We start from the raw sequence: 20728 nt of genomic DNA on the forward strand, positions 1-20728 counted from the left end.
ATTTGTGAAAGGTAGGTCATGCCTGACAAACCTGATTGAATTTTTTGAAGAGGTGACTAAAGTAGTGGACAGGGGAATGTCAATGGATGTTATTTATATGGACTTCCAGAAGGCATTTGATAAGGTCCCACATAAGAGACTGTTAGCTAAGATAGAAGCCCATGGAATGGAGGGAAAAGTACGGACTTGCTTAGGTAGTTGGCTGAGCGAAAGGCGACAGAGAGTAGGGATAATGGGTAGGTACTCACATTGGCAGGATGTGACTAGTGGAGTCCCGCAGGGATCTGTCTTGGGGCCTCAATTATTCACAATATTCATTAACGACTTAGATGAAGGCATAGAAAGTCTTATATCTAAGTTTGCCGATGACACAAAGATTGGTGGCATTGTAAGCAGTGTAGATGAAAACATAAAATTACAAAGCGATATTGATAGATTAGGTGAATGGGCAAAACTCTGGCAAATGGAATTCAATGTAGACAAATGTGAGGTCATCCACTTTGGATCAAAAAAGTATGGAACAGGATACTTTCTAAATGGTAAAAAGTTAAAAACAGTAGATGTCCAAAGGGACTTAGGGGTTCAGGTACATAGATCATTGAAGTGTCATGAACAGGTGCAGAAAATAATCAAGAAGGCAAATGGAATGCTGGCCTTTATATCTAGAGGACCAGAGTACAAGGGGGCAGAAGTTATGCTGCAGCTATACAAAACCCTGGTTAGACCACACCTGGAGCACTGTGAGCAGTTCTGGGCACCGCACCTTCGGAAGGAAATATTGGCCTTGGAGGGAGTGCAGCGTAGGTTTACTAGAATGATACCCGGACTTCAAGGGTTAAGTTACAAGGAGAGATTACACAAATTGGGGTTGTATTCTCTGGAGTTTTGAAGGTTAAGGGGTGATCTGATCGAAGTTTAAAAGATATTAAGGGGAGCAGATAGGGTGGATAGAGAGAAACTATTTCCGCTGGTTGGGGATTTTAGGAGTAGGGGGCACAGTCTACAAATTAGAGCCAGACCTTTCAGGAGCGAGATTAGAAAACATTTCTACACACAAAGGGTTGTAGAAGTTTGGAACTCTCTTCCGCAAACGGCAATTGATACTAGCTCAATTGCTAAATTTAAATGTGAGATAGATAGCTTTTTGGCAACCAAAGGTATTAAGGGATATGGGCCAAAGGCAGGTATATGGAGTTAGATCACAGATCAGCCATGATCTTATCAAATGGCGGAGCAGGCACGAGGAGCTGAATGGCCTACTCCTGTTCCTATGCGGCACGCTCTCTTTTGCACACACGTGTTCTCTCACGCACGGCACGCTCCCTGGCACACTTTTTCTCATAAGTGGCATGCCCTCGCACAGGTTTTCTCACACATGTGGCACGCTCTCTCGCACACATTTACTTCCACGTGGCATATTCTTGCACACATTTTCTCACATGTGGCACGCTCTCACATTTTCTCAGACCTGGCACGCTCTCTGTCTCGCATGTTTTCTCACACGTGGCACGTTCTCGAACATGTTTCCTCACAGGTGACAAGCTCTCGTTCACATTTTCTCACACACGGCGCGTACTCGAACACGTTTCCTCACGTGACACGTTCTCTCGTACATGTTTTCTCACACATGTGACACGCACTCGCAACCGTTTTTCACACGCGGCATGCTCTTGCACGGTTTTTCACACATGTAGCACGCGTGCTCTCGCACATGTTTTCTCACACATGTAGCATGCTCTTGCACACATTTTCTTACACATGGCACACTGTCGTTCTCACACGGGGCACACTCTCACGCATGTGTTTTCTCACACGTGTGGCACGCTCTCCCTCACGCATGACATGCTCCGTCTCTCCCGTACAAGTTCTCTCGCACGTGCACGTGCTCTCTCAAGAACAAGCACAAGTGCGTGCGAGAGAGCGAGATCACTCTCACTGTCTTGCATGTTCTTTCCCACACCCACTCTCTCCATTCAGACAAAAGTCAGAAAAAGAAAACTTGGCTGAGTTGTCCCGGCATCAATATTGTTACAACTTTGTATCCATAATGAGGTACAACAAATTCCATGACATTTTCCCTTTGACCTGAAAATATTTGTGAGATTAACAGCGCTTGGATGAATAATGAGTACAGAACAAACGTCTTGTCGCTCTGCAATCTTTTCTCGTGTGCTACCAACTGAACTTACCACATTCCCTCCCCCCACAATCCAGGACACCAAGGCAGATGCAAAGCCCCTAATGCCACCCTGAGGCCAACAAGCGCAGTGGTGTGCAATACATTAGCCACATGCGCCTAATTGGGAATCCAGATGCGGCAAATTGCATTTCTGCTCAGTGAATAAAAGAATGAGTAATAGATAGTCGTTGGACCGGTGACCTCAATACTCATATTCGCACAGCGCATGCACGTGTAAAGGACTTAAGGACTAGCATTTACACAGCACCTTTCACAACCTCAGGATGTCCCAAAGCGCTTTATAGCCAATGAAATACTTCTGAAGCGCAGTCACTGCAGTAATGTAGGAAAACGCGGCAGCCAATTTGTGCACAGCAAGATCCCACAAACAGCAATGAGATAATGACCAGATCATCTGGTTTTTTAAAAAAAAGTGATGTTGGTGAACTTTAACCTCTCTCTTTGATAAAATGGTGAGTGGAGAAGCAGAGTGTGAGTGTTTTTTTTGCCCGGTTTCAGTGCTCTACATCCTTGGTTGCTGAACGGTGGTTGATGTTTGTGAGGCGAATAAACACACGTGAACGTTTACCTGTATTGTGTGTAAGGCGTTTTTAAAACTAGATTTAATGCATGTTGCTGAAACGGTGTCACCGTAGCGACACCTGCGGCTGGTCAGCGATTTCTATCAGACAACAGCGTAGACTAGGGAGTGAATCACTAGTTTCATGTCCTGATTGACTCAGTACTAGATCAGTGGTGACATTGCTCGCTGAACCATTGGGGCTGTAGCAGGCTACAATTAAATTAAAAATCTGACCTCAATCACTCTGATGACCGCGACCCTCTCTAGAAAAGGAGAAGGCTGAGGGGTGACCTTATAGAGGTCTTTAAAATTCTGACGGGCTTTGATAGGGTAGACGTAGAGAAGATGTTTCTGCTTGTGGGGGGAGTCCAAAACTAGGGGCCATAAACATAAGATAGTCACTAATAAATCCAATAGGGAATTCAGGAGAAACTTCTTTACCCAGGAGAAGTTAGAATGTGGAAGTCGCTACCACAAGGAGTAGTTGAGGGGACTAGCATAGGTGCCTTTAAGAGAAAGCCAGATAAGTATGAGGGAGAAAGGAATAGAAGGATATGCAGATAGGGTTAGATGAAGTAGGGAGGGAGGAGGCTCACGTGCAGCATAAATGCTGGCATAGACCAGTTGGGCCGAATGGCCTGTTCTGGTGCTGTAGATTCTATGTAATTCTGCACAAGATGTCAGTCCCCTTCACAGCACCTGACCAGCCCAATTGAAAGACTGAGATGGAAACAGAGGCCCCAAAGTAACATCACTGCACTGTACGTATGCTCAGGAAATCCACCCCCCCCCCCCCCCACCCTGTAATTCTATATAACCCGGGAAAGTACCTTACCTTTGGTTCGGACTTGTCGCCTGTAACTGAAGGTCGGGGTGGAGCTCGAGGTGGCCAGGTGGATGGCGGAGGTGGAGTAAGCCATGGATCCCAGCTCCATGCGGCGACGCTGAGCCGCACTGGCACCCTCCGGGCTCGGGCACGCACTCTCGGAGCGGCCTGCACTCCCAGGGAGCTCTCTCGGCCTCTGGCCGTTGCTCGCGACTGAAAACACACAACAACCAGGCACGTTTATTAGCCCCCCGTTCGGAACCAAATGCAGGCAGGTGGGTTGAAATTTTGAAGCACAGACTCAGCAGCTGAACTAGGCTCTAAAGGCTTGGCTTTCTTGCAACTGATGGAGGTGTGACAATGTTAGGTGATGGTGATTAACACACAGCTGTACACTGTGGCATTTAAACACCTCAAGAGGGCAGTGGGCTACAGAGAGCAAATGCATTCAAACTTTACATCCTCGAAAAATAAACCGCAGTGAATGAAAGAACTCACATAGCGGCCCAATCAGCACCTGGAACAGAAAGACAGGTTAATGTTTCAGGTGGACCCTCAATGCATGTAGGGGATGCCAACCCTCCAGGTTTGTCTTGGAGTGTTCGCCTTCCAATTGGCGGTGCACCGCGAGGATGGACTTGTTCGGTGACCAATGGCGGGAGTATGGGGGCGGGGCGATTTTGGCAGGAGGTCATGTGATGAAACCTCCAGGAATAAGTCCAACCAGAGTTGGCAACCCTAATTACAAGCGGCCCCCGTTCTGATTGAGGGATCACACCTGAAACGTCTTATACAGTTGCTGACGGACCCGTGCGTTTCCAGCATTTCCTTTCCCCTTTCAGATTGCCAGCATTCTCCCTTTCACCGTGAAATTATATTGCAAGTCTCCTTTCTTGGAGGAGAGGGGGTTTGGTGGGAGGGAGAGAGAAGACGCGATGGGTTTGTGGTATAAGGATTCAGATTATGTTTTACTCAGAAGTACACGGGGCAGTATGGCGTGGGAAGGGAAAAGAATCAAAAAGGGGGTAACTCACCACACCTCACATTGGGTTCCACAGGATCGAACACCTTTTCTACAGTCTGCATGTATTGAAAATTTAAAGCTTTTTGCGAGGGGGTTTAATTGGAAAGTGTAGCTGGATGGTGGCAATATTTAGTGAGACAAAGTGGTAGGATGCAGGCTAGATCCAGAGCCTTTCCTGTTACAGCACATGCAGATAATGGTGGTGGTGAGGGGTGAGGGACAGGGCAGGGTGGGTGGGTGGGGGGGTGGGTAGAAGAGTGTGTGCCTTTGTATGAGCATTCACATCAAAACAAAACAAGCTGAAACTTTTTTTTTAAGAAGTACCAAAGGTGGGTCTGCCCGGATTGCCCAGTGAGGAGATACATTGTCCAGTGGAGGTACGGAGCAATATAGACACATGGAGGCAGAAGGCATGGCTGAGGTACTAAATGAGTACTTTGCATCTGCCTTTACCGAGGAAGAAGATGCTGTCAAACTCAAAGTAAAAGGGGAGGAAGTTGAGATACCGGATGGGCTAAATATTGACAAGGAGGAGGTACTAGAAAGGCTGGCTGTACTTAAAGTAGATAAGTCACCCGGTCCGGATGGGATGCATCCTGGGTTGCTGAGGGAAGTAAGGTGGAAATTGCAGAGGTACTGGCCATAATCTTCCAAACATCCGTAGATACGGGGATGGTGCCAGAGGACTGGAGAATTGCAAATGTTACACCCTTGTTCAAAAAAAGGGTGTAAGGATAAACCCAGCAAATATAGGCCAGTCAGTTTAACCTCAGTGGTGGGGAAGCTTTTAGAAACGATAATCTGGGACAAAATTAATACTCACTTGGACAAGTGTGGATTAATAAAGGAAAGCCAGCATGGATTTGTTTAAGGCAAATCGTGTTTAAATAACTTGATTGAGTTTTTTGATGAGGTAACAGAGACGGTTGATGAGGGCAATGCGGTTGATGTGATGTATATTGACTTTCAAAAGGCGTTTGATAAAGTGCCACATAATAGGCTTGTCAGCAAAATTGAAGCCCATGGAATAAAGGGAGCAGTAGCAGCATGGATACAGAATTGGCTAAGTGACAGGACAAAAGAGAGTAGTGGTGAACAGTTGTTTTTTGGCCTGGAGGGAGGTGTACAGTGGTGTTCCCCAGGGGTCGGTACTAGGACCACTGCTTTTCTTTATATATATTAATGAATTGGACTTGGATGTACAAGGTACAATTTCAAAATTTGCAGATGACACAAAACTTGGAAGTGTAGTGAACAGTGAGGAGGATAGTGATAGACTTCAAGAGGACATAGACAGGCTGGTGGAATGGGCTGACACGTGGCAGATGAAATTTAACGCAGAGAAATGTGAAGTGATGCATTTTGGCAAGAAGAATTTGCATAGGCAATATAAACTAAATGGTACAATTCTAAAAGGTGTACAGGAACTGAGAGACCTGTGGGTATATGTGCATAAATCTTTGGAGGTGGCAGGACAGGTTGAGAAAGTGGTTAAAAAAGCATACGGGATCCTGGGCTTTATAAATAGAGGCATAGAGTACAAAAACAAGGAAGTTATGTTGAACCTTTATAAAACACTGGTTCGGCCACAACTGGAGTATTGTGTCCAATTCTGGGCACCGACCGCAGTTTAGGAAGGATGTGAAGGCCTTAGAAAGGGTGCAGAAGAGATTTACTAGAATGGTTCCAGGGATGAGGGACTTCAGTTATGTGGATAGACTGGAGAAGCTGGGGTTGTTCTTAGAGCAGAGGAGGTTGAGAGGAGATTTGATAGAAGTGTTCAAAATCATGACGGGTTTAGATAAAGTAAATAAAGAGAAACTGTTCCCATTGGCTGAAGGGTCGAGTACCAGAGGACACAGATTTAAGGTGATTGGCAAAAGAACGAAAGGCGACATGAGGAAAATCTTTTTTTTAACGCAGTGAGTGGTTATGATCTGGAATGCACTGCCTGAGGGGGTGGTTGAAGCAGATTCAATCATGGCTTTCAAAAAGGAATTGGATAAATACTTGAAGGGAAAAAAATTACAGGGCTATGGGGAAAGAGCGGGGGAATGGGACTAACTGGATTGCTCTTACAAATAGCCGGCATTGGCTTGATGGGCCGAATGGCCTCCTTCTGTGCAGTAACCATTCTATGGTGGTACTGAAGCAAGGGTACATAGGCAAGAGGGGAGAGAGAAAAAAATAATCAGCCTGATCGTTTAAAGCGAACCCAGATGAAAAGTGCACATTGGAAAGGTGGGAGGGAAAAGGATTAGTCTGGCGGTGATGCTCCTGCAGTCAAATAGCTTGCTGGCATTCACTGTCTGGGCTCACTCATGAAGAATATCCATGTTGGCGAGCTACATTGCTGGCATCTGCGCAACTGCACACTGATGTGGGTCAGCTCCAGGACAATAGACAGAAAATTAAAAAGGTCAACGTGTGGATACGTGTTGTATAATTTTGGAAATCTTGTACTGCTGATTTCCCAATGCAGATTTTTCATTTCAACGGGTGAAATTCCTGTACTGCAGCACCACCTACTGGTACAGCTACAAACAGCAGCATAGCCCTCTGGTGTTTAATCATTTAATGCAGTTACAAAAAAAAATACTATCATTTAATTATCCGCATCTCTCACTACACTGAAAGGTTTTGTAGTGCGGCAGAAACCCAAGTCACGTGTTTCCGTGGCACTTCCTGTGGCAGCTCTAAGGAAATGAAGACTTCAGGTGAAGGGGGGAGGGGGGGGGGGGTTTAGAGGCCAGAAGATTGTTGGACCAGAGCATGCAGGCTTTCTAAAATCAAACATTCTATGCTTATTTCTGTATTTCTATTATAAATTCCTATGTCCACATTTATAATGGGAACTGCCTGTAAACTAGTCACACTGTAGCGCCTCCAGTGGCAGGAAGGTATAATTAGAGCGTGAGCCGTTCACATTGGCGGTTTCCATTATAAATGTGGACATAGGGATACAACAACTTGCATTTATATAGTGCCTTTAACACAGTTAAGGCGCTTCACAGGAGCGATTTATGATGGGAAAAGGTTACAGGAAGTGTGTTCAGATGTCAGATTTATAATATTAAAATAGATGATCACTGTATCCTTCCGACCACATAATGCTTGTAGTTGAAATTACTTTCTGTTTGAAAATGTTTTTTAAAAAAAAAAATCCTTCTAGACCCCAGTTCAGCTACTGTGCACAATCAGCAATACTCAGAACAACAGAGACTGGAGCTGAGAGCAGATGCACAAGACAAGGAGTGAGATCACTAAACATCCATGGAAAATAGGCATTAAGCTTTCCTTCCCCCTTCTCCTTGCTGGTGGATGATTCCGCAGGTGCTGGTATCCTTCTGATACTTGGTTATTATTTATATACAACCTTAGACAATGAGTATTGGTAGGCTAGTCAACCATGGGAGGTATCGCAGTGAGGCTTGACTCTGTCAAGCACAATGGCAGCACACTCTCTTCCAACATGGATCACCAGAGAGCAATCAGAAGCGGGAATCGCAAACAATTTCCTCTCCATGTCCGGTTGTAATGCTAACCTGGTAGAGATTAGCTAAATCAGCACAGGCCAGGGATTGGACCGGGGACCTTCTTGATCAGCATCACTGAGCTGCTCACTAAACTCATCGGGGGAGCCCCAGAATATTAAACCTTTGACAGAAAGTCGCTGGAAGGTAGCACATATATTGAATTACTCAGGACCTCTACCACCTAGAAGGACAAGGGCAGCAGGTGCGTGGGAACACCATCACCACCAAGGTCCCCTCCGAGTCACGCACCAGCCCGGCTTGGACATATATCGGCTGTTCCTTCGTGGTCGCTGTCAAAATCCTGGAACTCCCGACCCTAACAGCACTGTGGGAGCGCCTTCACCACACGGACTGCAGCGGTTCAAGGAGAAGGCAGCTCACCACCACCTTCTCAAGGGCAACTAGGGATGGGCAATAAATGCCGGCCTTGCTGGTGACGCCCACATCCCAAGAACGAATTAAGATAAAAGGACATCTGGAGCTGGCTACATCCCGAGGACACATGGAACTGTCCTGTCCACAACTGCTGTTGTATCGAGCAATTAAATCTTTGCTGAAAACGTACGGCAGGCAACAAAGAGATCGGTGGTATTTAATTAAAATTCTCTCAGAGCCAGATGACTTAGGGTTGGGGTTAAACACTGAATGACAGGCGCTTGTGTGAGGCATGGACAGCTGCAGAAAAAGGAAAGCCACACAGAGGTTGCAGGGAAAGCACAGGCGGGACAACGAAAGCAGCAGACTGTGAACGGTAAGGTGGGGAGGGAAACCCAGTCAGTCCCAAGGCACACACGAGGAACCCGGTGAATGGGGTTGGAGAAAGGAGGGCACGAGACAGGCAGCTTTACGGGCAACACTCATTGCACTGCGCCTGGTCGCTTATAAACGTACATGTAAGCCGAGTAGTACAGTTTAGTATTTTGGCTGATCTGCTTATATACAGTGAAACCTGTAAATTACGGACACCATAGGGACTGGCATTAGCCATCCTTTTATTGCAGGTGTCCTTATTTTCAAAATGATTGTTGCATTTACTGTAAAAATTCTCAGTATAATGGGGAGTTCTTTACCCAGCATCCACAGTGGCAGAGAAACCACTCTATCCCTGGAATAAGAGCCGTGCGAGCATTCAATCCCAGAGAAACCACCCTCTCCCTGGGACAGAGCTGAGCGAGCATTCAATCCCAGAGAAACCACCCTCTCCCTGGGACAGAGCTGAGCGAGCATTCAATCCCAGAGAAACCACTCTATCCCTAGAATAAGAGCCGTGCGAGCATTCAATCCCAGAGCAACCACCCTCTCCCTGGGACAGAGCTGAGCGAGCATTCAATCCCAGAGAAACCGCCCTCTCCCTGGGACAGAGCCGAGCGAGCATTCAATCCTAGAGAAACCGCCCTCTCCCCGGGACAGAGCCGAGCGAGCATTCAATCCCAGAGAAACCGCCCTCTCCCTGGGACGGAGCCGCGCGAGCATTCAATCCCAGAGAAACCGCCCTCTCCCCGGGACAGAGCCGAGCGAGTACTCAATCCCAGAGAAATCGCCCTCTCCCCGGGACAGAGCCGAGCGAGTACTCAATCCCAGAGAAATCGCCCTCTCCCCGGGACAGAGCCGAGCGAGTACTCAATCCCAGAGAAACCGCCCTCTCCCCGGGACCGAGCCGAGCGAGCATTCAATCCTAGAGAAACCGCCCTCTCCCTGGGACAGAGCCGAGCGAGTACTCAATCCCAGAGAAATCGCCCTCTCCCCGGGACAGAGCCGAGCGAGTACTCAATCCCAGAGAAACCGCCCTCTCCCCGGGACCGAGCCGAGCGAGTACTCAATCCCAGAGAAACCGCCCTCTCCCCGGGACCGAGCCGAGCGAGCATTCAATCCTAGAGAAACCGCCCTCTCCCCGGGACAGAGCCGAGCGAGTACTCAATCCCAGAGAAATCACCCTCTCCCCGGGACAGAGCCGAGCGAGTACTCAATCCCAGAGAAATCGCCCTCTCCCCGGGACAGAGCCGAGCGAGTACTCAATCCCAGAGAAACCGCCCTCTCCCCGGGACCGAGCCGAGCGAGCATTCAATCCTAGAGAAACCGCCCTCTCCCTGGGACAGAGCCGAGCGAGTACTCAATCCCAGAGAAATCGCCCTCTCCCCGGGACAGAGCCGAGCGAGTACTCAATCCCAGAGAAACCGCCCTCTCCCCGGGACCGAGCCGAGCGAGCATTCAATCCTAGAGAAACCGCCCTCTCCCTGGGACAGAGCCGAGCGAGTACTCAATCCCAGAGAAATCGCCCTCTCCCCGGGACAGAGCCGAGCGAGTACTCAATCCCAGAGAAACCGCCCTCTCCCCGGGACCGAGCCGAGCGAGCATTCAATCCTAGAGAAACCGCCCTCTCCCTGAGACAGAGCTGAGGGAGCATTCAATCCTAGAGAAACCACTCAATCCCCGGGACCGAGCTGAGGGAGCACTCAATCCTAGAGAAACCACTCAATCCCTGAGACAGAGCTGAGGGAGCACTCAATCCTAGAGAAACCGCTCTCTCCCTGAGACAGAGCCGAGCGAGCATTCAATCCTAGAGAAACCGCTCTCTCCCTGAGACAGAGCCGAGCGAGCATTCAATCCTAGAGAAACCACCCTCTCCCCGAGACAGAGCTGAGGGAGCACTCAATCCGAGAGAAACCGCACTCTCCCTGGGACAGAGCCGAGCGAGCATTCAATCCTAGAGAAACCGCACTCTCCCTGAGACAGAGCCGAGCGAACATTCAATCCCAGAGAAACCGCCCTCACCCTGGGACAGAGCCGAGCGAGCATTCAATCCTAGAGAAACCGCCCTCTCCCTGGGACAGAGCCGAGCGAGCATTCAATCCTCGAGAAACCGCTCTCTCCCTGAGACAGAGCCGAGCGAGCATTCAATCCTAGAGAAACCGCTCTCTCCCTGAGACAGAGCCGAGCGAGCATTCAATCCTAGAGAAACCGCCCTCTCCCTGGGACCGAGCCGAGCGAGCATTCAATCCTAGAGAAACCGCACTCTCCCTGGGACAGAGCCGAGCGAGCATTCAATCCTAGAGAAACCGCTCTCTCCCTGAGACAGAGCCGAGCGAGCATTCAATCCTAGAGAAACCGCTCTCTCCCTGAGACAGAGCCGAGCGAGCATTCAATCCTAGAGAAACCACCCTCTCCCCGAGACAGAGCTGAGGGAGCACTCAATCCGAGAGAAACCGCACTCTCCCTGGGACAGAGCCGAGCGAGCATTCAATCCTAGAGAAACCGCCCTCACCCTGGGACAGAGCCGAGCGAGCATTCAATCCTAGAGAAACCGCACTCTCCCTGAGACAGAGCCGAGCGAACATTCAATCCCAGAGAAACCGCCCTCACCCTGGGACAGAGCCGAGCGAGCATTCAATCCTAGAGAAACCGCCCTCTCCCTGGGACAGAGCCGAGCGAGCATTCAATCCTCGAGAAACCGCTCTCTCCCTGGGACAGAGCCGAGCGAGCATTCAATTGCAGAGATAAAGTGGTTTCTCTGCTGCTATGGATGCTGGGTAAAGAGCTCGCCATTCCACAAAAGCCGTTTCTTTCACCCGCTGCCGCCTCGCGCTGACCTGCACACCCCGTGTTTTAAAGTTCTAAAAGAGCTTGGTGCATTGAAGGCTGTCCGTAATTCTTAATTTGCGAGTGTCCGTGGTTTCAGAGTGCCTCTTATATATTTTACCATGCATGTTATTTGGGTCTCTCAATAAGTGTCAGTTTTTTGGGAGTGTCCGTTTATACAGGTTTCACTATATTGTAAAAATGCCAAATTTAGGCAACTTTTAATGTAAAAAGTTCCCCTCACACCCTTACTGAATCTTTTTAAGTTTTCAGTTCTTGCTTTAGAAACACAATGAATTTGAAGATGGCTTTTTAAACAAAAAAAATTTAAGGTTGCAATGCACAACTGCACAGAAGCTCTTATTACTTACGTCTGAAGTGCTCAGAGACCGAAATAGTTTTTAAGTGTGTTGCACAGTCATGAATGATGGGGGAAAAAGATCTGCTTCAGAACACTTGGCATTAAAACGTCGGGTGTCCCAGATGTAGTTTTTAAAAAATATATATTTAATTGTTTTACATATTTAGGATTAGTACTGGAATCAACATCGTGGCAATCTGAAATGCAATTATGGCCCATGATCTGCCATGACAGGGTTCTTTGGTGTGCCCGGGTCTGCTTTAGCCTTGGATGGAGATGATGGTGGAACACAAGGGGATGGAGGAGTTAGAAATCCCCGAACTCAGAGAGTTGAGGGAACGTTTCGTTAGCTGAGTCCGACATGTCGCTGGAAGACCATAACCGCAGGCGGAGGGGCAGAGATCGGCGTTGATAATTCGGGGTCGATGATTTGTTCTTGAGCTTCTCCTTGCTCCTCAGAAACGTAAACTTTTTCCGTGTAGACACTTAATCGTGAATCAGAAAGCCACACCCCCCCACCCCGAAGAATTGGGGAGGGAAGAGAGAGAAATAAAAAAGGGGAGAGATGAAAACCGGAAGTTTTAAAATAAACATGACGTAAACTAAAATACATACAGCAATTGAAGAAAATTCCCCACCACCAGAGATAAATTCACCCAAGTTGGAATCACGACAAAGTTAAAAAAAAGTCGGTTTATCATTTTTGCAACATTCTTTGCTCCATTGGAGGGAACAATGAGGACTATCCAAAAATGTTAATTCAGAAAAAAATGCATTCCTTAGCTCCTCTTTGCATAATTATGGAGAAGGTCAAAATGTAGACATTTATCAATATTTCACATCTGGTGTACAGTGGACAGCCCACCCACAGGTTCTTGGGCATCTGCTTACTAAACAGTGAGCCAGGTTTCAGAACTGGTGCTGTGGAACAACTTCTGATCTAAATAAATACTTCCAGCCGAGGGGCACAGTGACACTGAATTGGGGATTCCTCTACCATTCGATCACTTACACTGAACTGAATATATTTAAGAAGGAGCTAGATAGATTTCTAGACTCAAAAGGCATCAAGGAGTACGGGGAGAGAGCGGGAATATAGAGGATCAGCCATGATCATACTGAATGGCCGAGCAGGCTTGAAGGAACGAATGGCCTACTCCTGCTCCTATTTTCTATGTTTCTATGTTTACACTGCCTTGTTCCCTGAACCTGTTCACAGCAATCAAAGTCTCTTTGGGATATTAGCTGTACCTCCCTCATGGTTCAGCTACTGGCCTGGCATAACATGTAAACTGGTTCTTTGGCACTCAATCCTGCAACAGTGGAGTCCCTCCCATCCTTCTCGTCACCACCTTGCACAGAATTCTGTCCCACCCATCCATCAGTGGTCGCTGATACTACTCCATGATCATTAATCTAATAATTTATGGGTCAACACCAGACAAAATGACCAGGGAAGCTACCAGATAGTCTCAAAAACCCAACTTCTTCACTAGTGACAGGAACCTGCCACATCCCCTAAACCTGGTTTGGTCTCCAGTCCCTCCCTACATGGTTGACTACTCAATGTCCCTCAGAGAAACTTGGGACGGCCAATTGACAATACCCACATTCCAGAAAGAAATGAAAAATAAAATCCAATGGGCAGTCAAACTGAAATGAGGAAGACCAATAGGGTCATTTCCCCTCAAAGATCACACGCTGTCCCCCTCGCTTGGCTCAGATGGCAAGTTGTTGAAACCCACATGGAATCTGAACGAATCCACAATCCAAATGGTTGAAAGGCAAAAGTGAGCCCAAGCCAATAAACAAGTTCCAGGTCAACAACTTCTGGCCAGTCCACGTTGCGGGTTTGCTCGGGAATGGACTCTCTGTAAAGGTTCACTTCCCTTCAGCCGCCCTTACCTTTATTGGTCGGACTCAGGCTGTTTTCCTCCAGCGAATTGGACCCCTGGGAGGAGTTGTCGAGACTCGCTCTCTGCGCCCGCGAAGGAAGAGGCGGCGTCGGCACCGGTGCCACGTCCAACGGCTCCGGTTGGCGCACTTGACCTTCTGGCGTAGACTTCAGACGCTCCTTGGCACCTTCTTTCTTCGGTTTCATGAGCTTCACCAAGGCCTTGGCAGCCACCCAGTTATTCTTCCTGTTACAAAGAACGGTTAACACTTTGAATAACCTCTGTACCTTTCAAGGTGCATTTTTTTTTGTTGGATGTAACAAAGTTAAAAGGAACCACCTTTAATTGTGGGGCCACGTTATACTGTCACCACACTCGCCAAAAAGAGGTTAATCTTGAAATACTCAGACCCCTTCTGGACTACTTCCTTCAGTTCTGGGCACTGCACCTCAGGAAGGATATATTGGCCTGGGAGGGGGTAACAGTGCCGGTTTAGCAAAATGATACTGGGATTTAAAGGGTTAAATTATGACGACAGGTTGCTTAGACTTGCCTTGTTTTCCCTTGAGTTTAGAAGGTTGAGGGCTGATCTAATCAAGGTGTTTAAAAATAATAAAAGGGACTTGATAAGGTAGACACGGAGAAACTATTTCCCTGTTGGGGGAGTCCAGAACAAAGTGGCATAATCTTAAAATTAGAGCTGGGCCATTGAGGGGTGAAATCAGGAAGCACTTTTTGACACAAAGGGTAATGGAAATCTGGAACTCTCTCCCCCAAAAGGCTGTGGGTTAATCGGAGATCAATAGATTTTTATTAGGTAAGGGTATCAAGGGAAACGGATCAAAGGCAGGTAAATGGAGTTAAGATACAGATCAGCCATGATCTAATTGAATGGCGGAACAGGCTCGAGGGGCTGAATGGCCTCCTCCTGTTCCTAATGTTCCTAAAACAGCAACAGAGTGTCTATAGACACCACAGTGTCAGCCAATGAGTTGGAGGGGGGCAGGGCTTACGGCAGGTTGCACAGCAAACAGTTTATTTCACAGCAAACAAAGTCTATTTAAACAGCGTACTACAGCAAACAGAGCCTATTTAAGGAGAATCTCTATTTTTTTTTATTCGTTCACGGGATGTGGGCGTCGCTGGCAAGGCCGGCATTTATTGCCCATCCCTAATTGCCCTCGAGAAGGTGGTGGTGAGCCGCCTTCTTGAACCGCTGCAGTCCGTGTGGTGATGGTTCTCCCACAATGCTGTTAGGAAGGGAGTTCCAGGATTTTGACCCAGCGACAATGAAGGAACGGCGATATATTTCCAAGTCGGGATGGTGTGTGACTTGGAGGGGAACGTGCAGGTGGTGTTGTTCCCATGCGCCTGCTGCATGAACTTCTATGAACTACAGCAAACAGAACTCATGACTGAAACTGCAGCAACGTCTCCCGACAAAAGCAGGATTATTTCTCCAGCAAAATGCAGTGAGTGGAGGATAGTTACATAATGCAAATTATGTGCGTAAAATCAATCCCAGTCGCTTACAGCAGTGCGGTCAGTCTCCAGGCGTGATTGACGGGGAAATACCCAATCATCTCCATTCTGGCAGGGAATAGAGGTGTCACTATATGCAGCCAAACAGCCACACTGTAGTTATCTTCGCAGTGTTGGAGAATCAAGTAAACGTCTGCCTCCGTTTCGGCCAACTATTGATTTTTTTTTTTGGCTCCCAGTGGCTGGGGTCTCAGGCTTCGTGTACAGGCCAATGATTCCCCTTTCTCACTGCTGGCCTATCTGGACCTTTCCATAGATACTTAGGGTGGTGGGGAGAGGGGGAGGAGCTCCGTCAGCCAGTCGTCAAAGTCGCAATTCAAAAACTTTTAAACAAGTGCGTGAGTGCAGCTGCTGTTTTGCGAATTGTTTAAATCGAGCTCCCAATCGCAGCTGTGGGGAGGAATCAAGAGCAGGTCGGAGAAATTTGCAAAGTAAGAGAAGGTACCTTTTAGGGGTTGGCTCGTAGAATTTGTACTGGTCCATTATCTTCTCTTCCAATTTCTCTTTTTGCCTTCGAAGGGAATTTAACTTGTCTCTAGAGAAGGAAATGAATGCAGAATTGGCTGATCAATACTGGAATCCTGAAGGTTATATCTCAGACACGAGTAAATTTTTGTGCCTGTAAAAAAAAAGCATTCATTCTTGGGATGTGGGCGTTGCTGGCAAGGCTGGCATTTATTAACCATCGCTAGTTGCCCTTGAGAAGGTGGTGGTGAGCCGCCTTCTTGAACCGCTGCAGTCCGTGTGGTGAAGGCGCTCCCACAGTGCTGTTAGGGAGGGAGTTCCAGGATTTTGACCCGGTGACGATGAAGGATCGGCTGATATATGTCCAAGTCAGAAACTTGGAGATGGTGGTGTCCCCATGCATAATACCAATGGGCTGTCTAGTCAAGGCCTTTGTTATTGTGTCTAACCAGAGTACTTCACACACCTGTTGGGGCAGCTATTTTCTCGTCTCCTGCCCCCTTCTCGTGACCTCCTGACAGGTCTCCATGAAACGTTTGACTGAGAGTCTGCACCGAGTGCTACTGGGAAGCAGAGCTATCCCAGCATCCTTCATGCTCTAAAGCCTGCCCATCGCTCTAGGTAATAGGTCTGCCTCGCAGGAAGAGCGGAGCGGGAGAACTCCCAAGTTCCAGTGTAGTTTCTTGCATATCCTGCAGTAAGAATAGGAGGGAACAGTGCTACTCTCTTCGGGACAAGGAGCTTTGAGGAGGCAGACAGTCAGTCAACACCAACATGTTGTCTTCTCCCAAATAAAGGTCAGGGTTCAACACTGCCTTCTGTTACTCAATGTATGTGCACACAGTAATCTCCCCCCAAATCTATTGGTAGGGGTTAAGGCCCCCCCCACTTCCACAAGTTCCCAATTGCCTCCGATGACCCCACAGCTTGTTGTTGTACCTCTGCATTGGAATGGACAACAAAGTCCACCTCCACTTTCTATAGCCTCTGCTCCAAAATCCACTGAAATTCGTCCCCTCAACCCCCCTTGTCCTACAATCCTCATCAACGTCACACACTGTTTTCCACCTGGACTTGTGCATCCTCAGCATCACTGGACGTTCAAAGGCGCCAGTTCTGGCCAATTCTATCCGCCAATTTACTAACTTGTTTTGGTTATGGAGGTGGTGGGGTGGGGGCGGGAGGTGGTGGAGAAAGGGAGAATAGGGCATTACTCCACACCCACCCCTCCCATACTCTTGGGAACTGGCAAAAAGAATCTTGAATAAAAATGGAATTGCAGATGGCTCAGAAGGTGCATGGTGTGGTACTGAGCCATACGGCCCAGAAGTGGACACAGTTCGATCCCAGGTTTGTGCTGGGACAGGGATTGGGATGCTACAATTGGCCTCAACATCCTTGGGCTTGGGAGAAAGGAGGGGTAGAAGGAGAGGAAGGGGAGGGGGGGGGAAGAGGACTACAACCATCAGCCAGGACTCCTGGTCCCGATCACTATGTCATTGAACCTTGTTGGGTGTCAGGTGAGGTTAGGATCTGGCTCGACTTTGATGATTCGCCTCTCCTGTGGAAGACTAGCATCCCAGGTGAACCTGACCAGGAGCTGAAGCCAGGAGAGCAAATTCAACTTGATCTCATCACAAACGTGTTGCCATTTTGAGGTGAAGGGGAGGTGAGCCTGCAGAGATCCAACACTGGAGATGGACAACGCATATCGTTCAACACCGATTCAGAGATAGTGGCTCTCATGAAACGCAAAGCAGAACATACACTTGGAAAATAGGCGACATGTAGAAAAACTTTTTTATGCAGTGAATAGTTATGATCTGGAATGCGCTGCCCGAGGGGGTGGTGGAAGCAGATTCAATCGTGGCTTTCAAAAAGGAATTGCATAAATACTTGAAGGGAAAAAATTTGCAGGGCTACAGGGAAGAGCGGGGCAATGGGACTAAGTGGATTGCTCTTACAAAGAGCTGGCACCAGCTCGATGGGCCGAATGGCCTCGTGTGGTGTAACCATTCTATGATCCTAATAGCACCGCAGAGCCTATGGGATTGTAAGTTAGCGCTGTACGGATGGGGAGCATCATCACCCATTGACTAAAGCGACCCTTCACTCACATATACTGCTTCTGTTCCTCATGGTAGTGCTCCTTGCTCTCCATGGATCGCTCGAGCAGGGTTTGGTTCTGCTGACTCAGCAACTGAACCTGACTCAGCAAGTAATGGTTCTCCTCCTCCAGGTTCCCCTTCAACTGGGTCAGAAGCTTTGCAAAAGAAAGAAAAAGAGAGTAAAGATAGTCAAGTGTAACTCCCTTCCCCAGAGAGCGGTGGAGGCAGGGTCATTGAATATTTTTAGTTAGATAGATTCCTGATTAACAAGGGAGTCAAAGGTTATAGTAGGTAGACGGGAAAGTAGGGTTGAGGTCACAATCAGATCAGCCATGATCTTATCAAATGGCAGAGCAGGCTTGAGGGACCGAATGGCCTACTCTTGCTTTTAATTCGTATGTTTATATATCAAGTGGTCCAGCTCATGGGGAGGAAACAGATCATTTTTACTGAGTGCACAATCGGACATTTTCACCCATCTAAAAAAGGAGCACGAGCAGTAACTTAAGGACGCTGGAGAGTGGTGAGAATGTGGAACTCGTTACCACATGGAGTAGTTGAGGCAACTAACATAGCTGCCTTTAAGGGGAAGCTAGATAAGTACATGAGGGAGAAAGGAATAGAAGGTTATGTTGATAGGGTTAGATGAAGTAGGGTGGGAGAGGCTCGTATGGAGCTTAAACACCAGCACAGATCAGTTGGGCCGAATGGCCTGTTTCTGTGCTGTGTGACTCTCACCAGGAGCTACAGTTCCCCAATCCACCTGTTGCAGAACGATCAAAGATTGTACGAGCGACACAGTAGGGATGATTTAACGGACAAGACACACTTGAATTCTTAACACTAAACCGTTCCGAGCTCTGTTCAAGGATATTATTGAGCAAAACACAGAGGAAATTTACTACAATAATACCAGGGATGAGGGACTTCAGTTATGTGGAGAGACTGGAGAAGCTGCGCTTGTTCTCCTTAGAGCAGAGAAGGTTAAAGGGGAGCTTTACAGAGGTGTTCAAAATTATGAGGGGTTTTGATGGTTTCTCCCTATTTACTCTGTTTCCAGTGGCAGGGGGGTCGGAAACCAGAGTACACAGATTTAAGATAATTGGCAAAAGAACCAGAAGGGAAATGAAGAAATGTTTTTAAAAAAACGCAGCGAGTTGTTGAGATCTGGAATACACTGCCTGAAAGGGTGGTGGAAGCAGAGTCAATAGTAACTTTCAAATGGGAATTGGATAAATACTTGAAAGATAAAATTTGCGGGCTATGGGAAAAGAGCAGGGGGTGAGACTAATTGGATAGCTCTTTCCAAGAGCCAGTACAGGTATGATGGGCTGAATGGCCTCCTTTTACGCTTTATGATTCTATGTCTCTAATATGGAAGGAATCATTGCCCCCGAGGGGGTGCAGAGGTGAGCAATTGGTTCCAGCTATCAGAAATTTCGGTTATGAGGAAAGATTAAGATGGTTACCATTGAATGTGCTTCCAGAGCTCGGAACGGTTTATTGTTAAAAATTCAGGTGTTTATTGCCCCAGATTTAACCGGGGCTTCTGGGCTCAGGCCCCAATGGGCCTATGTGTTAAATGCGCCCCCTGCTGGTGTGGGACATTGGGCAAACCAGGATTCAGTGCTGTTGCCTCTCCTTTTGTTGGAGAACGTGAAAAGCAGGCCGGTGAAGGTGGGGTTATCCCAGCTTCCATGCAGAAAGTGAGAAACAAAATTAATTTCATTGGCCCTCTTAATTGCACTCCCCCCGCCCCCCGCCCCCCCCCGGCTTCTTCTCGTGAGGAAATGCCTACCCACCCTGCAATCAGGAGCTCACCGTGTGGGGAAATCACAGGCACAGGCCAGTCACTTCAAGTCGCAGCATTGCTGAGAGCGGCTCTTGAGCAAAGCACGGAATGCGATTGCGGGCATCATTTTAAACCTAACTTGCCGGGCAGGAAGGGATCGGTTAACTTTTACTAAGTTAAAGGCGCTACATGAATGCATGTTGTTGTTGTTGTTGTTGTTGAAGTCGCACCGCACAATACCAGTAACACGTGTCAATAGGTTTGTACGAGCTCCCCTCTGTCTCCAGTTCCAGTGTTAACCAGTTTATCCTAAATGGGGGATTTCATACAAACACTCAGCACTTTCATTACTTATATCACACAGCACCAATTTCAAGGAACAATGTGCATTGTTTGGGTTCTCCTTACAGGCGGGAAGACGGAAAGCTGGTTTCGTTAATAAAAGCCGCTCGGACACCAGGACTCCTTCTCTTCCCCCTCCGCCCCCCACTCCCCCCTTTGTAGCTTCCGTCAGTACCTCACAATGATTGTCCAGTTTAGTGTGGGAGATGTCCAAGTTTTGGTGCTGCTCCTTTAACTCGTGGTACTGGGCCTGCCACCTCGCCAGCTCCAGCTCAGTGGCGTTCAGGGCGCTCTTGAACTCCTTGGTGTTTGTCTGCAGCTCATCATACTCCTTTTTCAACTGAGCATTCATCGAGCTCAACCTAAAATACACGGGTTACGCCGCATGAATTGAACAGCATCGATAAGACTTTTGTTGGGCAAAGGGTATCAAGGGTTATCAGAACCAAGCCAGGCAAAATCGAGTTAGGTCACAGATCAGCCATGATCTAACTGAATG

General features: G+C 47.8%; 1 protein-coding gene across 4 annotated transcripts in view; it reads right to left on the minus strand.

The window, feature by feature from the left end:
• ccdc88c (coiled-coil domain containing 88C) overlaps positions 1-20728 on the minus strand; it is a 290680-nt gene that overhangs the window by 36460 nt on the left and 233492 nt on the right. For all 4 annotated transcript variants that reach the window (XM_067992076.1, XM_067992075.1, XM_067992074.1 and 1 more), the window contains 5 exons: positions 20405-20591; positions 18105-18250; positions 15968-16057; positions 13991-14226; positions 3598-3801 (listed from right to left, as the gene is read on the minus strand). In XM_067992076.1, the coding sequence (XP_067848177.1) occupies positions 3598-3801; positions 13991-14226; positions 15968-16057; positions 18105-18250; positions 20405-20591 (863 nt within the window). The remainder of the gene's footprint in view (positions 1-3597; positions 3802-13990; positions 14227-15967; positions 16058-18104; positions 18251-20404; positions 20592-20728) is intronic.

This window comes from Heptranchias perlo, chromosome 10 (assembly GCF_035084215.1).
Source record: "Heptranchias perlo isolate sHepPer1 chromosome 10, sHepPer1.hap1, whole genome shotgun sequence".
In the NCBI taxonomy this organism is placed as follows: domain Eukaryota; kingdom Metazoa; phylum Chordata; class Chondrichthyes; order Hexanchiformes; family Hexanchidae; genus Heptranchias; species Heptranchias perlo.